General features: G+C 41.1%; 2 protein-coding genes and 1 non-coding gene across 4 annotated transcripts in view; 1 reads left to right on the forward strand and 2 right to left on the reverse strand.

Annotated features, from left to right (window-relative positions):
* LOC144986480 (NACHT, LRR and PYD domains-containing protein 12-like) overlaps nucleotides 1-18,387 on the reverse strand; it is a 171,154-nt gene that overhangs the window by 39,180 nt on the left and 113,587 nt on the right. The gene's annotated exons all lie outside the window — the stretch shown is intronic.
* On the reverse strand, nucleotides 7,559-17,400 carry LOC105355338 (uncharacterized). The gene is made up of 3 exons (XM_023962660.2): nucleotides 16,985-17,400; nucleotides 14,098-14,592; nucleotides 7,559-9,429 (listed from the first exon to the last, which is right to left on the reverse strand). The coding sequence occupies exons 1-3, from the start codon at nucleotides 17,127-17,129 to the stop codon at nucleotides 9,425-9,427; spliced, it is 645 nt and encodes a 214-aa protein (XP_023818428.1). The 5' UTR covers nucleotides 17,130-17,400; the 3' UTR covers nucleotides 7,559-9,424.
* Nucleotides 8,473-8,545, forward strand: trnar-ucg (transfer RNA arginine (anticodon UCG)). The gene has a single exon. It is a non-coding gene; the product is annotated as a tRNA-Arg (tRNA).

Below are 18,387 nucleotides of genomic sequence, written 5' to 3' on the forward strand. Positions count from 1 at the left end.
CATCCATAGAAACCTCTGTAACATTAGACTGCTTCACTGCTGTGGATCAAGTGGAAATAACATCAGTTATTATGTCCTCCAAAACCTCAACTTGTCTCTATTTTTGGGAGCTGAAAGCCTCTTGTGTTAGACATATTTTACTGTTACAACAGGGGTTATGAATCTTTTGGCACACTAGGTGTATATTTGAATTAACCCCTTTTATAATTTAGGCTAAACTTAATTCATCTTACTTACCGGTATATTTGTAACATTATTGCGTTGGACCGGAAAATAAAAAGAGGAAGGAAGAGAAAGGGATGTTAGAGAGGGGGTGGGGGTGGGAGGATGATTATAGAAGGGGGGGGTAAAACCATGAAGCAGCATAAAGCAACAAGTTGCTGGATGATTATAATCATTACTGTCAAGTTCAGATGAAATACAAATCTAGAAGGGGCGGGGCCAGTCCACACACACACACACACACACACACACACGCACACACACACACACACACACACATACACACACACACACTCAAATGTCGTAAACATACCGGTTGGTTTCAAAAATGTTCACATACAGACAAGTCAACATGTACACAATAGAACTCATGTTTACACACGCATACTCATGACTTCAGACCAATACATATGAAACATTTCATTCAGTCATGTGTACTATTTGTGCAAAGGTAAGATAGTACCTGGGCTTGAGTGAGTGTTTATGTTCTTCTAAGATGGGTGATGGAATGTTAAAGGAAGGATAGAAAGTGCCCAGTCATCCCCACACCAAGATCAATGTCAACCAATATCAAATCTTTATTTTGAAAATCCTATAAAGAGTTGTAGTTAAGCAGCTTTACTGCCACCTACACGACAATAGCCATTTTGAAGATTTTCAGTCAGGGTTCAGAGTTAGAGTCTCTAATGACTTATTACTGGCCTCAGAAAAAGGAAATACTTTATATTCTGGTCCGGTTAGACCTCAGCGCAGCCTTTGACACTATCAACTACAGTATTTTACTCTCAAGAGTAGATCATCATATTGGGATCAGAGGATTTGCCCTCCGGTGGTTTGAATTCTATTTACCCAAAAGGTACCAGTTTGTTAATGTAAATGGACAGTACTCTTATCACACTCGAGTTAGCTATGGAGTCCCACAGGGCTCAGTTCTAGGACCCATACTGTTTATGCTTTACATGCTGCCATTAGGAAACATAATCTGGAAAAAAAACATTCATTTTCAATGTTATGCAGATGATACACAGTTGTATTTAACCTGACCAGAATGATCATATAGAGAAACTAAAGGCCTGCATTAGGGACATCAAGATCTAGATGACAATTAATTACCTTCTCCTACACCCAGAAAAACTGAGTTAATTAAACTATGTCTTAAAAACCTGAGGGATGCTTTGTCTAGTTAGATAGTCTCCCTGGATGGCGCATGTATAGCCTCCAATTCCACTGTTAGAAACCTAGGGGTTTTATTTGACCAGGATTTATAATTTAAGGCTCACATATTATAGGCGTGTAGAACTGCATTTTTTTACCAGTGCAATATATCTAAGATCAGAAATATATTATCTTAAAGTGATGCTGAAAAACTCATCCATTCGTTTGTTACGTCTATGCTGGATAACTGTAACTCCTTGTTAGCAGCGTGTCCTTAAAGTTCCTTAAGAAGTCTCCAGCTTGTTCAGAACGCAGCAGCTAGATTGTTGGCAGGAACTAGCAGAAGAGAACATATAACTTCCTTGTTATTTTGACTTCACTGGCTCAGTGCCTTACCAACAGAAGACTTCGCCCTCAAAATGCAGGAATGCTTGTGGTGCCTAGAATTTGTAAAAGAACAGTCGGAGGTAGAGTTTAGCCATCAAGTCCCTGTCTTGTGGAATAAGCTCCCAGCTCATGTAAGAGAGGCCGGCACAGTTTCGACATTCAAAGCTAGGCTTAAAACATTCCTCTTTGGACAGGCTTATTGTCAGAGTAGCTAGTAATTTTCTAATAGTAGCTTACTATTCACATGTTTGATTGAAACTTAATATCAATACCAATTAGTTGCTAGTAGGCTGCTCCAGATCCTGTATGCATCTTAACCCATCTTCAACCTGACCCGACCTGACCTTTGTACTACACACACTTGGATGATGTGATCCCATTGTGACCACACAAATATTTTCAAAGAACCTCCAGATCATTCCTGCACCACAATCTATCCACGACCATACCCAGAGACCAATGGCAACACTACCCTTTGACCCCCCCCCCCCCCCCCCCCCCCCGGGCCTAGCCCAGACCTGATCCCTAAGTTTGACCCTAACCAGAAGCTGCGGAAAGTATGGTGCACTGGGGTTCTGTCCTCTAATCTCATCTACTTGTTGTCTCCTTCTCTCCTCTGTTCCTGATAATTTATCATTCAGTCCTCCATGCCTCTGTTTGGTGCAGAGCGATTCATGCATTGTCCCACCTGTACTTGCTCTTACACTTGGTTGTGGACCCTAAGAAGCCTATGAAGCTCATCTGCTGGACTATTTAAACATGTAGGTGTAGATAAGCTAATTCTGTTCTAAGAGTTCTGGTACATCACCTGTCCATCCTGGTGAGGATCCCTCCTTCATGTGAACACATCTGAGGTTTCTTCTTTTTTTTCGAGAATCCATTTCTTAAAGGAATTTTTCCTAACTGAGGGGGGTCTAGTTTATGCCCAGTTTAGTTTAGTCTGTTTAGTTTATTTTAGCCATTACCTATTAAATTGTATGACTTTGTGTTCTTTATAATTTCCTGTTTATTAGAAAGCCAATTGGGACCACTATTGTTGCAATACTGGCCAATATAAATAAAATTGAACTGAATTGATTGGATGGATCAGCTGATGTTCTTGATGAGAACATTGTTGTTCCTGCTGAGAGCTGAACTCTGCTTTGTTCACTAGAAAATGTTTCTTACTGTGAGTCTGAAGGTCCTGGTTCAGTTCTGAATCTTGGAGGATGACGTTTGGACTGGTCACTCTTCTTGGATCCACAGCTGGAGGCTGCAGACTGGACTCCCTGTGTGACCTGTTGACCTCTGCAAACACAAAACCATCAGAGTGTTGGAGGATCTGCTTCTTCATGAACAGCTGATGGACTTTGACATGAACACAGACTGAGCTGTTTAGTCTGAAATAACATGACATGTTTGGATCAACAGTTTACAGGTTTCAGCATTTTCTGTCAGTCAATCCAGACTTTTTTCTTCTAATTCTCCATGTTGAAATTCTGATAGCAGAAAGTCAAACTAGAACAATGTGATGTTTGGAAAGCATGAAAATCTGAATCCTAGGAGTCTGCAGTGATTCTTCTCATTAGACTGGAGCTGCTGTCAGTCAGAGTCAGCAGTCAACATGTTTTCTTCTCCAACATCTCTGATGTCTCTCAGAGACTCTCAGAAGACTCAACTGAAAAGATCTCATCACACACATGATGCTCCAAGTGAGTCTGATCAGAGAGATCCAGAACTGAACCAGACCTCAAGTCCTTCATCTGAAAACTGTTGATCATCTGAACTAGAATCCATCCTCCAAAAACTCTGACAAACACTCACTGTTCCACTCCTGAACTGATGACTTTGAAGTTAGGAGGTAAATCATTTGACCAGTCACTCCTTTTGGACCTCCAGCTGGATTCAGATCCAGGTCCAGGTTGGTTCCTGTGAAGAATGAAGGTTGCTGGTGTGAGTCCTGAGCTCTGACATGGAGAAGATCATGGACAGACAGTTGGAGATGTTCATCTCACCTCTGAGCTTTTCTCTGGTTGTCATGGTTAACATCTCTGCTTTTAGAGGGAGGGGCTCCCTCCTGTGTGTCCTCCCACTGATCCATGCTGCTGGATTCACTGGATCCACATCAGCTCACACACACCTTCCTCCTTCACATGCAGAGGAAACCCTCAAGTTTTTGCTTTGGAGCTTCATTTTCAATCCTAAACAACTTCATCAAACCTTTGTTTGCTGCAGCAGAAAAAGTATTTCTTCTTTGATCAGATGATGATTCAAATGTTCTGAGAAGTTCTGTCTGCTGTCTGTCTGTAGAGTCCTGATCCTGCTGCAGAACCAACTGAACCAACTTCTCTTTGCTGGGACTAAAACTAAATATGTGGATGAGCTCGGAGGTTCCTCACTGACATTTGACCTTAGACCTGTTTATCTTTTTGTCCAGAAGATCAAACATTTCCTCCATTCAGACATCAAGCTGCAATTCCTATTCCGCCCTGCAGAGGTCAGTGTTTGAAGATCCCAAAAGCCTCTGTCTGTCTGTTTTCAGAGGAACCCGTGATCTCCACCTGCAGAGGTGAAGATCTTCACTTTGTGTCTTTATTTGGTTAAAAGATGAACAAAGAACCAAAGAAAGAAAAATCCTCCTTTAAACTTCTTCAAATCATTTCATCACTTCATGATCCAGAACTCCAAACTACTGCTGGATCAATGGAATCTGATATTAGCCAGGATCCTTTAGGATTCCAACAGAGAGGTTCCCAACTGAGTCCTAATATTCAAGAACTTCTTCTGAAAGCCTTTGAAATGCAAATATCCACATTCTTTCCATCCCAGATGTTCCATCAACTCACCCCTCTGTCACAAATGCATCTGTTCTTTCTTTGACTTCTTCCTCTGGATTTTCTGAACAGCTTTGTGTCGCTGAAGTCCCACTGCTCCAGTTTCAAACCGGTTCTGAATGCATAAAGCAGATTCCTGTGGACTTTGGACATGAGGCACATGGTCTGATCCTGAAACAGATCTTAAATTTGGTTAATCTTTTATGCATTCAACAGCTTTCTTTGTGATCATTGACTGTATTTATGATTTGACTGTTTACTTCTGTCAAACATCAACTGATTTGCAGTTTTTTTCTCTCTCTTTTTCTCCAAACATCACATGATGGATGGAAGTCTGAAGGAGCTGGAGCAGGAAAAAAGACTTTTCAACTCTGTTTCCATTTGACATCATTTCTCTTTTCTTTTCTTTTCTTTTGCTTTGACTCAAAACTACTCAATCGGGATTCATGAAGCGTCTTTGAAAGTCAGATGTTTGAGAGTCTCTATCAGGGTTAGTGTTTGTGAAAAAGACCTTCAGGATTTCAAATCTGGTTCTGGAGTCTTCTGGCTGATGAAGGTCTGACAGACAAACTCTGCAGGAAGAACCAGCTGCATTTGCAGCTTCTTTGCTCCAAAGTCTGTTTCCATGGCAACAACAGGTCATCAGCTGGTCCCACCTACCTCTGTCATAGCAGAACAGAGTCGCTCAGAGGTCAGCTGCTGCACCTTTCCTTGCCTGCAGTCCTTCACCTGCTGACACACCCAAAGGACACCTGAGCAGCAGCTCCGCCCCCCAGCAGAGTCTGTGTGGGAGCTTCACTCTGCAGACGCTCACATGAGCAGAACCCCCAGCTGCTCCTCTTCCTTTCTGCTGCTCCTTCAGGGGGCGTCACCTCCAGACAGGTCAGATCTTCTAAAGATTGGGCTCTTTTGTTTGGTTTTCAGGGAATTTTCTTGGTTCTGGTTGGAGTTCTGTCAGTCCCACAAGCTTACTCCTACTCCTACTCCTAATAATCATCATCATCATCATCATCATCATCATCATCATCATCATCATCATCATCATCATCATCATCATCATCATCATCATCATCATCATCATCATCATCATCATCATCATCATCATTTTCCAGACACTCAAAGCACTTACTTTGTGTGTGCTACTTTTCTATACTTTTAAAAACCAATCTATTATCTTTCTTGAAAGATAAAATTGGTTGTTGCTTTCTGACGCACTACTTGCTAGGTGTGGTTTGTAATTATCTATGCTGTGCAATAAAGTTAATGGAAAAATTGATTCATGAAGTGGTTCCTTGTGCTGCGGGTTTTGACAGCAGCAGGAATCTCTGAGAGTTAGGAGACAATTTGTGGAGACAGTTTGTAGATTTAGGACAAACCAACGTTTGGAAATGAAACCAAAGTGTTCCCTATGTAACAATGGGAACTATTGTTGTGTGTTTGTTTCCAGTCGGACGTTGCACAGTCAGAATGAATGAGAGCATGTACCTGAGCTGCCTGAGTTTATTAAAAGTACTCCCCTGTTGGGTAAAAGTATTAAGGCCCGTACACACCGGGACCAATATTCGCCAGCCGTTATTCGCCAGCGTTTTTTAATATGTTTTTTGTGTTCACACCCAGGCGATTTCGCTGACGATGAGCCGAGTGAACATGCAATTTCATTCCCTGACATTAGATGGCACTTAATGTAAAACAGAAATACTCCTGTACACAAGGTGGCGCTGCGCAACTTTACGCTTCTTAAAGTCGATTTTCACTCAGAAGAAGAGAGCAAGTATTTACGCGCTTGTCATACAAAGAAAACATGAACATTTCAAGCACCAGTAGCTCCAGCTCCAGTTCCAGCGATTGAGAAATTATTGTTCTGTTGAATGATGAAAGACGCTGGAAAGACGCCGATTTTGGGTACATCCCATAGTTACAAGAAGAGAAGAACAAGGGGAGTTTTATCGACTGGTACAAGAGCTGAAAATGTATCATGAGCGTTTTCGGGGATATTTTATAATGTCATTATTTCTTCGCGGCAGTGTAGACGCTACTTGGCGTCTATCTTCTTTGGTGGTATGTGTGCTCAGAAAGGCAGTTTTGTGTTTGAGCGCCCCCAAGTTATGTGTTTTACTGTAACTTCAGAAGCTCCAGACACGTGTGCAAAAGCGCCATTCTCATTGGTCGTATAGTTTTTGACGCGGTGCGTCAAACCAAAAAAAACGAACCCGAGGCGATTGTTAAATAATTTCGCGTCGGTGTGCACACTCACATTAGTACCCTTTGTTTAGTCACGAGGCGTTAAACATCGGCGAATATCGCGCGCGAAATTCGTCCCGGTGTGTACGGGCATTTATGTGTTCCGTTTCTTGAGTGAAGACCAGAATATAACACCCTAATCAAAAATCACTGACCACATCAATGTCACAAAAACACAGTGGGCCGTCACGGCGCACTTTACGAGACCATTTTGTCTGACTACAAATCCTGAATTTGTTCCATTAGATGTGTAACGATCATCTATTTATTTTAGTGCTCATTACATTTTTTAGGGTACTGAGATTCTTTAAATTGATATATTTACACAACTGATTCGACTCTTTGTTATTCGTGTCTGTTTATGTAACACAAGAAAACCAAGCCATCAGAATAAAACAAATTTGCATGTTAATCCTAAAACCGATTAGTTTTCGCAACCTTTGTGCTACCCTAGGCACTTGAGAGTTGGGTCATCTAGACCCTCCTCTAGAGAACCTCCTGTTCTGAAGAACGGCTTTCCATAAGTTTCAGCAGCAGGAATCCTCTGGTTTCCATCATCCTGAGAAGATTCTGAAGAACAGACTTTAGACAGCCGATAACATGACAGAGATTTCTGCCACAGGCTAATTCCTGCTTTGACTGGATCAAATGTTTCCTCTGAGGGTTTTGAGTTCAGACCAACATGTTTCCACTGAACCATGAGAGTCATTGGTCTGAAATCCACCTCCAGATCAGCAGGAGAGTCAGGAGGAAAATTCACTGTTTCAATCCAAACTGAACTGACTGTTTCAGTCAGTAAAGTCAGTAAGCTGACAGATCCTCATGAAAGGCTCAGAAAAGACGCTCAGAACTCCTCATCTTCTTCAGGTTTCAGGGATGATGAAAAGTTTTTGTTTTCCAACAACGTCCCTCCTGCCTCATCCCGGGAGCTTCTGAAGCTGCTGGAGTCAGCTGGTTTCCATGACAACGGCTGATGAAGGACAGGAGTTTGTGTTGAGTGAGACTGGAACATTAATGTGTGACTGAAACAACTGTTGTAGACTGCAACTTCTGTTGTCAGAAGCTGCTGAAAGAAGAGACTCTGCGTTTTCCAGCAGCTCCAGCAGTTTGTCAGAGCTTCATCATTTTCTGCAGCAGCATCAGAGCCAGAGAGCCAAATAAAGTGGTCTGAGAAGAAGCAGCTCTGAAGCTCTGCAGTTGACGGGGCAGCTTCAGGACTCATGAGGAGGACCACACTGCAGCGCCTCCTGCTGAAGAATCAGAGAGTCTGCAGACAGAAGATCCTTCCAACAGCAAAGAGGTCTGCAGGAGCTCTTTCCACCACCAGCAACAACCGGAACCAAGCAGGACCTACAAGAAGTTCATCCACTAAACCTCCACAACTCTGTCATTCCAATTCTTCAGCAGTTCCAGCTGCAGCAGGAAGTCCAGATGTTTGCAGCTGCTGCAGCTTTCAGCCTGGAGCTTCTTCAGATGAAACAGTGATGCTGGAAACAGCCTGGAGATATTGTGAGTCCATCACAGGGTTTGGTCCAAAGCTCCAGTGCAGCCTCTCACCTCCTCCACCTTCCTCTTAGAGGCAGCTGAAGCTCCTCCTCTTCTTCAGCTGGATGATGCTGTCCTCCACCTGCAGCTGGACAACGACATTATGACTGACCATGTGGCCTAATGGACAAGGCGTCTGACTTCGGATCAGAAGATTGAGGGTTCAAGTCCCTTCATGGTCAGAGACAGAACATATTCCCAAATAAACTGTTACTAGCTGTTTGTTGTAACTGCATCTGCAGCTTCTAGCAACGTTTCTGTTTTCCTTTTTTGAAACAGTTTGTTTCGGAATGATGGAAACAGTTTTTCTGCAGCTTGAAGCTGTTCTGGAAGATTTTCTTCTTTAGTGCAGAGAAATCTCTCATTTGATGAGACGGAGGAACTGCAGCAACGTTTCCTGGAAAACCTCTACATTTCCTTGAAACCATGTTGGAACTTTCTCCATGAGGTCACATGGTCTGGAAGAAGCCACAGTTCCAGCTGACAGAAGTCTGGTTCTGATCCATCAGATCTCACTAGCAACAGAACCAAACCTTCACGTGTTGCAGCAACAGTTTCCATGTTTGGGAGGATCTTCTGAAGAACAGCTCAGTTCCAGATCACATCATGATGTTTGAGGTTTTCTTCTTTCCAGGAAATCATCTGTGCCTGTGCTGAGAAGGCACTTTTACTTATTTTCCTTTAAACTTTAGATCAATCATTTAGAATCAAGGATTTATTGATAAATATTATTTATTTACAGATAATAATTATTAAATGTATTTATCCTCCAGCAGTGATTGTCGTGTTTGCAAGTCTCTTATTTTGAAAGTCTTCAAGCATGATCATCATGGTGGTTTTTCTAAATCTACAAGAACTCATCCTGAATCCAAAAGACATTAGAGCATCAAAGAATCCAACCGACTTCCTTCACTCTTCATCAACATGAAGTTGAAGATCCAGATTTAAAGCTTCAGCCTGAAGATCTGTTTGGATGTGAACAGCAGGAGTGAGATGAAGACATGGATCAGGAGCAGAGAGCAGGTGGTCACGTGTGAAGCTTCATCTGCAGGACGTCTTCCTCAGCCTGCAGAGGTGGAGCAACAGCAGTAACATGTACATTGTCTCAGCATAAACTACAATCACAATAAAGCCGTTTAAGATATAACTCTAATAATTAAAAACAACTCATTACACATACATCTAAAAGAATGTGTTTTGTAAGTGTGTATGTTTATCATTTTTTTGTCATTTCAAGCAGTGAAACTCATACTGTCTAGTATCTTTACACACACGTTTCAAAATGTTTTGATCATTTATCTTTTGGGTTTTGATAATTGTGGTTTAGAGATTATGAAAGCCTACAAAACTGTTTGACATAGAATATCTTATCAGAAAAATATGAGGTTCCATTTGTGCCAAAAATATCAAAATGTGTTTTTGCGTCCACTGTTATGTCTTTGGTCCATTGTCTATGTCCACTGATTGTGTTTTTGCGTCCACTGTTATGTCTTTGGTCCATTGTCTATGTCCACTGATTGTGTTTTTGCGTCCACTGTCTATGCTTTGAGCTCATTGTCTGTCTATTGAATGAGTTCATTTTACATTGGTTCATGTCTATGTACTACTAAGCAATATCTTCTGCATGCCCATGATTCTTTTATTATTACTTTGTATTTACTTTGTGATGTATATGCTTGATCCATGCTTAAACTTTGCATTTGTCTTTGTCCTTATCCCATGTCGTCTAACTACGGCGTCAGGAAAGTCCTCCTTAGCAACAGTTGCTAGTGTCGTTTGCTACGTCGTTTCACGTGTCGTCAGGAAAATCCTTAGCAACCGTTGCTAGTGTCGTTTGCTACGTCGTCTCACCATGGCGTGTCCTTAGATCTTGTTGTATTTCAAATTTTGCAAAAGTTGTCAGAGAAGTCCTTTGTACGGTCGGTAAACGGTTTCCTGTTTTATCACGGAACAAAACACGTTTTAAAAAAACAAAACTTTATTGATAATCCTGCAAACGCGCACTGCCAGAAAGGTGCGCGGGGGGGGGGGGGGGGGGTGCATGCGTACAACGGTTTCGCGTTCCCGTTTAAAGTTATTTAGTTTTAAGTTATTTAAAGTATGGCTTCTATTCAATCTTGTGATGAAACTATTATTTAAAGGTCTTTTGAAAAGTAACTGAAATTTATTCAACATGTTGTTCCAAATCTGATGGATAAACGAGGAGCAGAGGCGCCCAAAACAGCCTCATAGTGGTCCAGAGAGCGCCACCTCATGCTCAAATAAATACATAACAGATTGAAAAGAAAAGATCAAAATCCATTCAAAGATTTTGGGCCGTCTGCTCCTCGTTTATCCACCCGATTTGTGACAGCATGTTTGATAAAGATCAGCTATTTTAAAAGACTTAAATAGTAGTTTCATCTCCAGATTTAATTGAAGCCAGTCTCTAAATAACTTTAAAAAATTGGCAAGAGAGTCGCTTCGGGAACGTGAAAGCGTTGTGCGCATGCGCCCTCCCCCCCTCTTTCTGGCAATGCGCGTTTGAGGGAATATCAATAAAGTTCATCTTAAAAAAGTATTTGTCATGGTTAACCCTGGCGCCGGCTTTAATAAACATTTCTTTTTTCATTCCGTGGTAGTACAGGAAACAATTTACCGGCCGTACAAAGGATTTTTCTGACGACTTTGAAAGACGACAAGATCTAAGATCTAACGACAAGACACGGGGAAACGTCGTAGCTAACGACAGTAGCAAACGTCGTAGCTAACGACAGTAGCAAACGTCGTAGCTAACGACAGTAGCAACGGATGCTAAGGAGACGACAGGGCGTATAACAAAGACAAATGCAAAGTTTTACACATAACGCATGAACCAATGTTCAATGAACTTGGTCAATAGACATAGACAATGGACCAAAGACATAGACAGTGGACACAAAAACAGATTTTTGGCACAAACGGAACCTCATAGAAAAATCCCAAAAGGATTTTTTTCATCGGACTTTAGAAACTGTTTATTTCTGTGTTCAGTACTAACTTGTGCCTCCCTCTAATGACTGCATCAATGTGCTGCAATATGGAGGCGATCAGCCTGTGGCCTTGCGTTCATGGCATGTAAGCTCAGGTTGTTTTGAAGTTAATAAGCACATTAGGAATTTTACACGTTAAAACATATTTTGAAATATTCTAACTTTCTAAAACACAGAAACAAAAGTCTTTGACCGTGGTGTAGAGGCAGACTTCTGATCAGAAGATCTTCAATTAGCACTTTGCCTTCCCATGTGTCAAAGTATCCCTGGGCAAGACATTAAACCTCACATTTTCCATTGTTCGGCAGTGAAGCTGCTATCAGTGTGTGCATGGGTGAGTGCATTGGGGGACGGGCAGTGGTGGTTGTACACTAACTTTCTTCCCGGGCGTAACTCCACCGGGAACTACCCCTCCCCCCCCCACATACAAATTTGACGACACTCTTTTGTGTTCCCTATCTTTATTTGGCATTTTACACAAAAATGCATGAATTTCATAAACTTGTACTACAGGCGGCTCAAACTCAGTCACACAGGGGGCCTAAATTAAAAAGACACTTAAGGTTTTGGGCCGAACAAGATAAACATTTACTGAACATACTATAGCTAAACCTTTAAACCTTTTATAGTGAACTTTTTGAACATAAATATGAATAAAAACAGGAACATTATCCAGAATAAATCAAGTTAAACCTTAAATGACGTGTACTATTTTGCTCTCCATAAAAATAATTCTGTCAAAATTGTACAAATATGAACATGCTGCAGAACAAAACAAACAAAGCCTGGAAATATTAATAATAATAAATGACAAGTCATGTCTTTTCGTTTTCTTTGCTCTTTTTAAAACTGGTCTCCTGGCATCATTTTTAACAATAAGTTCATTTCTGCTTGGTGTGTGACGTCCTGTGCGTGTCTTTGTGAAACATATCAGAGGGATTGGATTTTTTTATAAACCTGTTATTGTAAATACCATTTTTAGGTCTTATAAAACATTAAGAATGAAATCATAGAACTCATCAGTGGGATTACTCCAAAAATATTTGTCATTTTTCTAATTTTATGCAACACCAACAGTAAAAATCCTACAAAAACCTCGATACATTCATTAAAAATGACCTTTTGTTTATTTCTGATCTCATAAAGTACAGCTGTTTTACATCCTACATTACCTGCTATCTTTATGTCAAAACCTGACACCAACTAAATGACAGAAAAGACATGTAATAAAAATATCTACAATAGTTAGTAAATAATGACATTATACACATGAGCTGAGTGATCCAACCGCAGCGATAATCCAGGTGTTGCGCAACCAAAGCTGCGCTCCTTGTAGCCTGCGCCCACTACCCCTCCCCTTCACAGACGCAGCTCCTCAAAGACAGGAGCACACAGCTGCGGGGGTGGCAATTCGCTGGTTTTAGGCTGTTACAAAGTCTTTGAAATAAATAATAGAAAACTGATAGTTGCGCAATTTTTCTTTTCTTCTAAGCACCCCCATTGAAATTTTCTCCCCGGGCAATTGCCCGTATTGCCCATGCCTAAAACCGCTACTGGGGACGGGACTGTAAAGTTTTTTTGGCCTTCCAAAAAGGTAGTAAAGTGCTATATAAGTATTTGCCATTTATCATCAAAATAATGGGGTTAAATATTTCAAAATAAATGTAAAAGCTTTATATAAAATTTTTGTTTATTTATGAAAGAAAAATGGTCCTTGCTCAAAATCCTTTATCATTTCTTTGTAAACCTGGAGTGTTATTTAAGTTTTTTTTTTGTCTTACAGAAGTTTTTTCTCTATGTTTATTCTGTATCTGTAAATTTCTTATTGATTTATTCTGTTTTTTTTATTACTTCTTAACCTTGTAGAGTGACCTTGGGTGACCTGAAAGGCACTTGCACAAGTTCTGTGCTGCGAGTTTCCCTGATTTTGAGTTTACACTACATCCTTTATTACATTATTTAACATGAAGTATTTTCTCCTGTGTGAGTTTTCATGTGTCTTTTGAGAATAGATGTTTGACTAAAACATTTATCACATTCTTTACAAGTAAAAGGCTTTTCTCTTGAATGAGTTCTCATGTGTGTTTTGAGACTAGATGTTTGACTAAAACTCTTTTTACATTCTTTACAAGAAAAAGGCTTCTCACCTGTGTGAGTTCTCATGTGATTTTTGAGAGCACAACTTTTACAAAACCTTTTATCACATTGTTTACAAACAAAAGGCTTTTCTCCTGTATGGATTGTCATGTGTCTTTTGAGATTAGAACATTTACTAAAACTTGCTTCACACTCTTTACAAGAAAAAGGCCTCTCTCCTGTATGAGTTCTCATGTGTGTTGTCAAGACAGATTGTTCACTAAAACTTTTATCACATTCTTTACAAGAAAATGGTTTATATTCTGTGTGAGTTCTCATGTGTGATTTAAAAGTACAACTTTTGCAAAATCTTTTATCACATTCTTTACAAAAAAATTGCTTCTCTCCTGTTTGTTTTTTTATGTGAAATCTAAACTGAGAAAATTTATAAAAAGCTGTTCTACATTTTTTACAGACATAAAGTCTTTCATCAGACTCAGTTCTCATGTGGACAAAGAGATTACTACTTATTCTTGAAGATTCACCAGACTTTCCAGAGGAAAGTGTCTTCTCCATTGGAGATTGTTTGCATTCCTTACCCAAACCTTTCTTCTTTGATTTTTTTCTAACATCAGAGTCACACTGACCCTCTAACATGTGAGAGCTGTCCACAGTTCTGGCATGACTTCTGTCTCTTCTCTTCCTCTGATCTCTGTCCTGTGGGTCTGTCTCTTCATCTGTAGTTGATGTTGATTCTTCATGTTGGTTTCCTTCTTCATCCTGACTTTTAGGTACATCAAAGCTCTGTTGATTGTTTAGATCTGCTTCACTGTTCTCATCTTCCTCATAAGTAGGAATCTCCATCAAGGTATCAGTCTCCTGCTTCAGATCAAGCTGCTCTTCATCTTGACTGATGAAGAGTTCGTCTGTTTCCTCTTTAATCTGTGGGGGTTCTGGTTCCTCCTGTTCGTCTTTAATCTGTGGAGGTTCTGGTTCCTCCTGTTCCTCTTTGATCTGTGGAGGTTCTGGATCCTGCAGTTCCTCTTTAATCTGTGGAGGTTCTGGTTCTTCCTGTTCCACTCTGAAGTTCCTCTGCTGGTTGCAGACATCTTCCTCTTCAGTCACCCAGTGCTGGGGGAGGACTGCAGGGACACAAACACAACAAGGAGCCTTTTATACGTTTACAGTACTTTGGGTTTTGTCAATCACAATATTTCTATTCCATCCACTTTAGTGCCAATAAAACACCGAAAGGTTGAGAGTTCCACACAATTTGTTCTTTAACTTAAATGAGGTAAGTCTGGAGAAATACAGCCAATGTATGGGTGCTAGAAGAAGATAGGAGAGGGTTATTGATAGGAAATGATCTTGAGTCATTAGAGCAAAAACAAGCTCACTGGGATGAGGAGTGTGATCTGCAGTTAGAAGAGAGGGGTGGAGTGAAGTATCCGGTACAGTAAAAGTGGATAGTCAGTCATCTTTAAAACAGTGCACAGTGTGTTAGATATTAGCAGTTAAAATATTGTTTCCAAGAAGACCGTTGGGTCGATGAAAAGAGGGGAAGTTAAAAAAAAACAAAAAAAACAATTATCAATAAAACCAAACCTAAACGTGTGGGAGGCGGACTACAGCCAGGTGTTTTGGGAAAGTATCCTGCTGAATCTAATGGATCCTCCAGAGAGTCTGAGGATGGGTTTTTCCAGTGGTTGATCCATGGTGGTTGATCATGGTCGACGAACCGCCTGGTCACCGCATCCCAGAGGAGTTTAATCTACCGGTTAGTAGAATCTGTTTCTCTGCGTGCCAGCTGCCAGGCCTGGGCCACTTACGGATTTAGCTGCCTCGCTTGGGCCTCGGTGGAGTAATTGGCAGCAGTGTTGTCTGCACCGGATCACCCAGGATCCCTGCCACTTGCAGTTTTTGGGGAGCGTTTCCTTCCCACGGACAACAGTGTCTACATGGCTGGGGATGGCCCTTGCTTGCTACCCACCATAGCAGCGGCGTCCTTCTAGGCCGGAACGGTGAGTTCGTTGAAGAGGGTGAGCTAAGGAGGCGTTGATGGATGTGTTGGCCTCGTCTGAGTTCTTTTTGTGCCCCAAATGACTACCTCAGCCCAGGATGGAAAATCTCTTGGTGTGGAGCAGGAGGAAGGCCATACACACTCTGCCGGGTCTCATGGAAGTGTTTCCTGGGTGACAGTCAACCTGGTGATTCCCTGCGACTGCTTTAAAGCGAGTTGATAGGCACTTGAGAGGAGGGTCTCTTTTGAAACTTGAAAGCGTTTGCTTTAATTTTCGGTTTAGTTCGTAATATAAATGCCTTTTGTTAATTAGCAAAAAAACAAACAACTATTGCATATTTAAGATCATCTGTTATGTTTAAAGTATGAAAACAAATAGTTAATTTTCACAACCATGAGGCGCACTTAAAAGTCTTACATTTTCTCCAAAATGTACGGTGCACCTTATGGTGCGATGCGCCTAATGTATTGTTGTGTGACTTTGGTAAAGAGGACAAAGGAGAGGACAGCCTGAGAACAGTAAAGAGGGAAGTGTGGGCGTGAAAGACAACACACCCTCGAACAGTACAAAAGTGTGGGGTATTTGTGTAGTTTAAACTGCAAGCTATCACAGTCTTCCTAAGACTGGGAGGCTGGGATTAAGTTAGATCAAAGTAAAAAAGTTTCTCTTTCCAACATCCATATGTGGTCTTATCACCCTCTCATGGTGGAAAAAGTATTATCTGAGCTTCTTCATCCACTAAATCATCTTCAAATGGACACACCATGCTGCTTCACCTCTCTGAAAACAAACTAACCTTCAACTAAACCTGCTCCAGACCAGGTTATGTTCAGAGCATGAGTTGCCATGGCAACTTGACATACCCTGAAACATACCTCCATTTCTGGAACCGAAAGCTGAGGTTATCAACTTCCTTAGCCTCAAATTTACCGTGGGAGCTAGCATAACCTGCTTTCTGGAATACCTCCCAGATTGCAAACCATCCTAAATAAACTTTTTTTCAGCAAAAAAATTTTTTTCCCATCAGCCAATCAACAGTCTCACTGTGAAGTACATCACTTGACTGACATGCAGATAAGCTAATCAAACATCATAATGAAAAGTTGACCAGCCTGATTGACAGATGTGTTATTTTGACATATATCACCCCCCCCCCCCCCCCCCCCCCGACAGGCCGATACTGAAGTGGTTATTTTGGCTCAGGTGTAGCCACGCCCCTCTGTCTCCAGCATTGATGATATTGGTTCTGCAGACCACAATCAGTCCTCTGCATGTCACTGCCAGTTACTAGGGCTTTAAACATGTTAATGCAAACGTCTTAGACGCCTTTAAAATGAATGTTTTATCCCAAAACAGAGGAAAAACAGCGCATGCGTCTATCCGAGGGTAATGCCCGCTGATTTCCCATCATCCCTTTGTTTACACACTCTTTCACAAGCTCACAGCCCTCACAACGCCAAAAACAAAGACGTTCATGGATCTATGTGTCTGCAGGTGGATGCAATGAACAAACCTGCAATGTGTAGCTGAAGCTGCGGGTTCCAGCTGATATCCAGCAGTCTGCGCTGACGACAGAGCTCCTCCTCGTTCTGGAGGATGGTTCCTTCAGCAGCAGAAAGTTGTTCTCTGACAGAACCTTCCTGAGGTTCTGAAGACATGGTTCCTGCTCCGATCTTTAGCTCCAACTCCCACAAACACCGCCGTCCTCTTCACTGCAGCTCCGATCGATCATCTGCTAGTCTCACAATCACAGCAATCCACGTTGTCTTTCCGTTCAACACTTCTTCATTCATTTACGACAAGAAATTTTGTTCGCAATCGAACAATGTATCGCTATATATCTCCTTACAAACCTCACAAAGGTTTTGCCAAAACATCTCCGTCCACTCAACACAAGGTAAGCTAACGCTGCTAAACTGTTAGTGCCTCGTTTGTTTACTTCCGGGTCACAACAGGAACGTCATTCAGAGAACCGCATTTCTAAAACTCAGTCTCTTAAAAAAAATTAAATTAACAGTTTTAGTTAACTAGTCAGACAATATTAAAGTTGTTAAAAAAAAGTCATTAAACCAAAGCGGATATGATGTCTTTAAAACCTAATCTTGATTGTAAGAATGGCTTAAAAAACGTTGAATGGAGGAAAAACACTTTTGCGAGGGATGTAAAACTTTGTTTTAATACTGAGACTAGATGGAAACTTTCCTTCCTACTAGTTTTTCAGTTTTTTGCTGTGAAAAGTAGTCTGCAGTGAGGACATGATGGAGTCACATAAAAGTTATAATTAGAGGCGTCAAATGAACGTATTAATCCTGATCAATTAATAACAGACTTATTAGAACATTATTTATTTTACGGCGTTAATCTCATTTTTAACCTATAGCTTTTGTCCTGTTCTCAAATATAAAAAAAGCAACAAATATCCGTTTTTTTTTTTTGCATGAAGGTTTTATCTGAACTCAGCTGAAAACATGTTTTCCACATTTCCCAGTGAAGGTCTCAGTCAGAAACTACAGAAGATTGGAGAACAAACGTGGACTCTAGGAGGAGGAGCTTCATCTGTGATGAAGAGGAGAGTCATCACAGAGGAGATCACAGTGTAACATTTCTGTTGGAATAATTTATATAAGTTATCTCATACTTGCTTTTGTTTGCAGAAGTGTCTGTGTCCACATCTGTGTGTATACTTATAGGCCCAAAAGTGCTTTATAGTCACAGTCCCAGGCTCTGCTGCTGAGCACTGGTGCCAACCTCCCACCAGAGGCAAGGTGGGGTTCAGTGACTTGCCCAAGGACACTTTGACACATGGGCGTGCAGGGCGGGAATTGAACCTGCAATCTATGATCATGGGTCAGCCTGGCCTACCACTGCACCACAGCCGCCCCTATTATATTTTTGTTTCTACCCTGCATTCTCCTG

This window comes from Oryzias latipes, chromosome 2 (genome assembly GCF_053564925.1).
Source record: "Oryzias latipes strain Hd-rR chromosome 2, Olatipes_Hd-rR_3.1".
NCBI lineage: Eukaryota > Metazoa > Chordata > Actinopteri > Beloniformes > Adrianichthyidae > Oryzias > Oryzias latipes.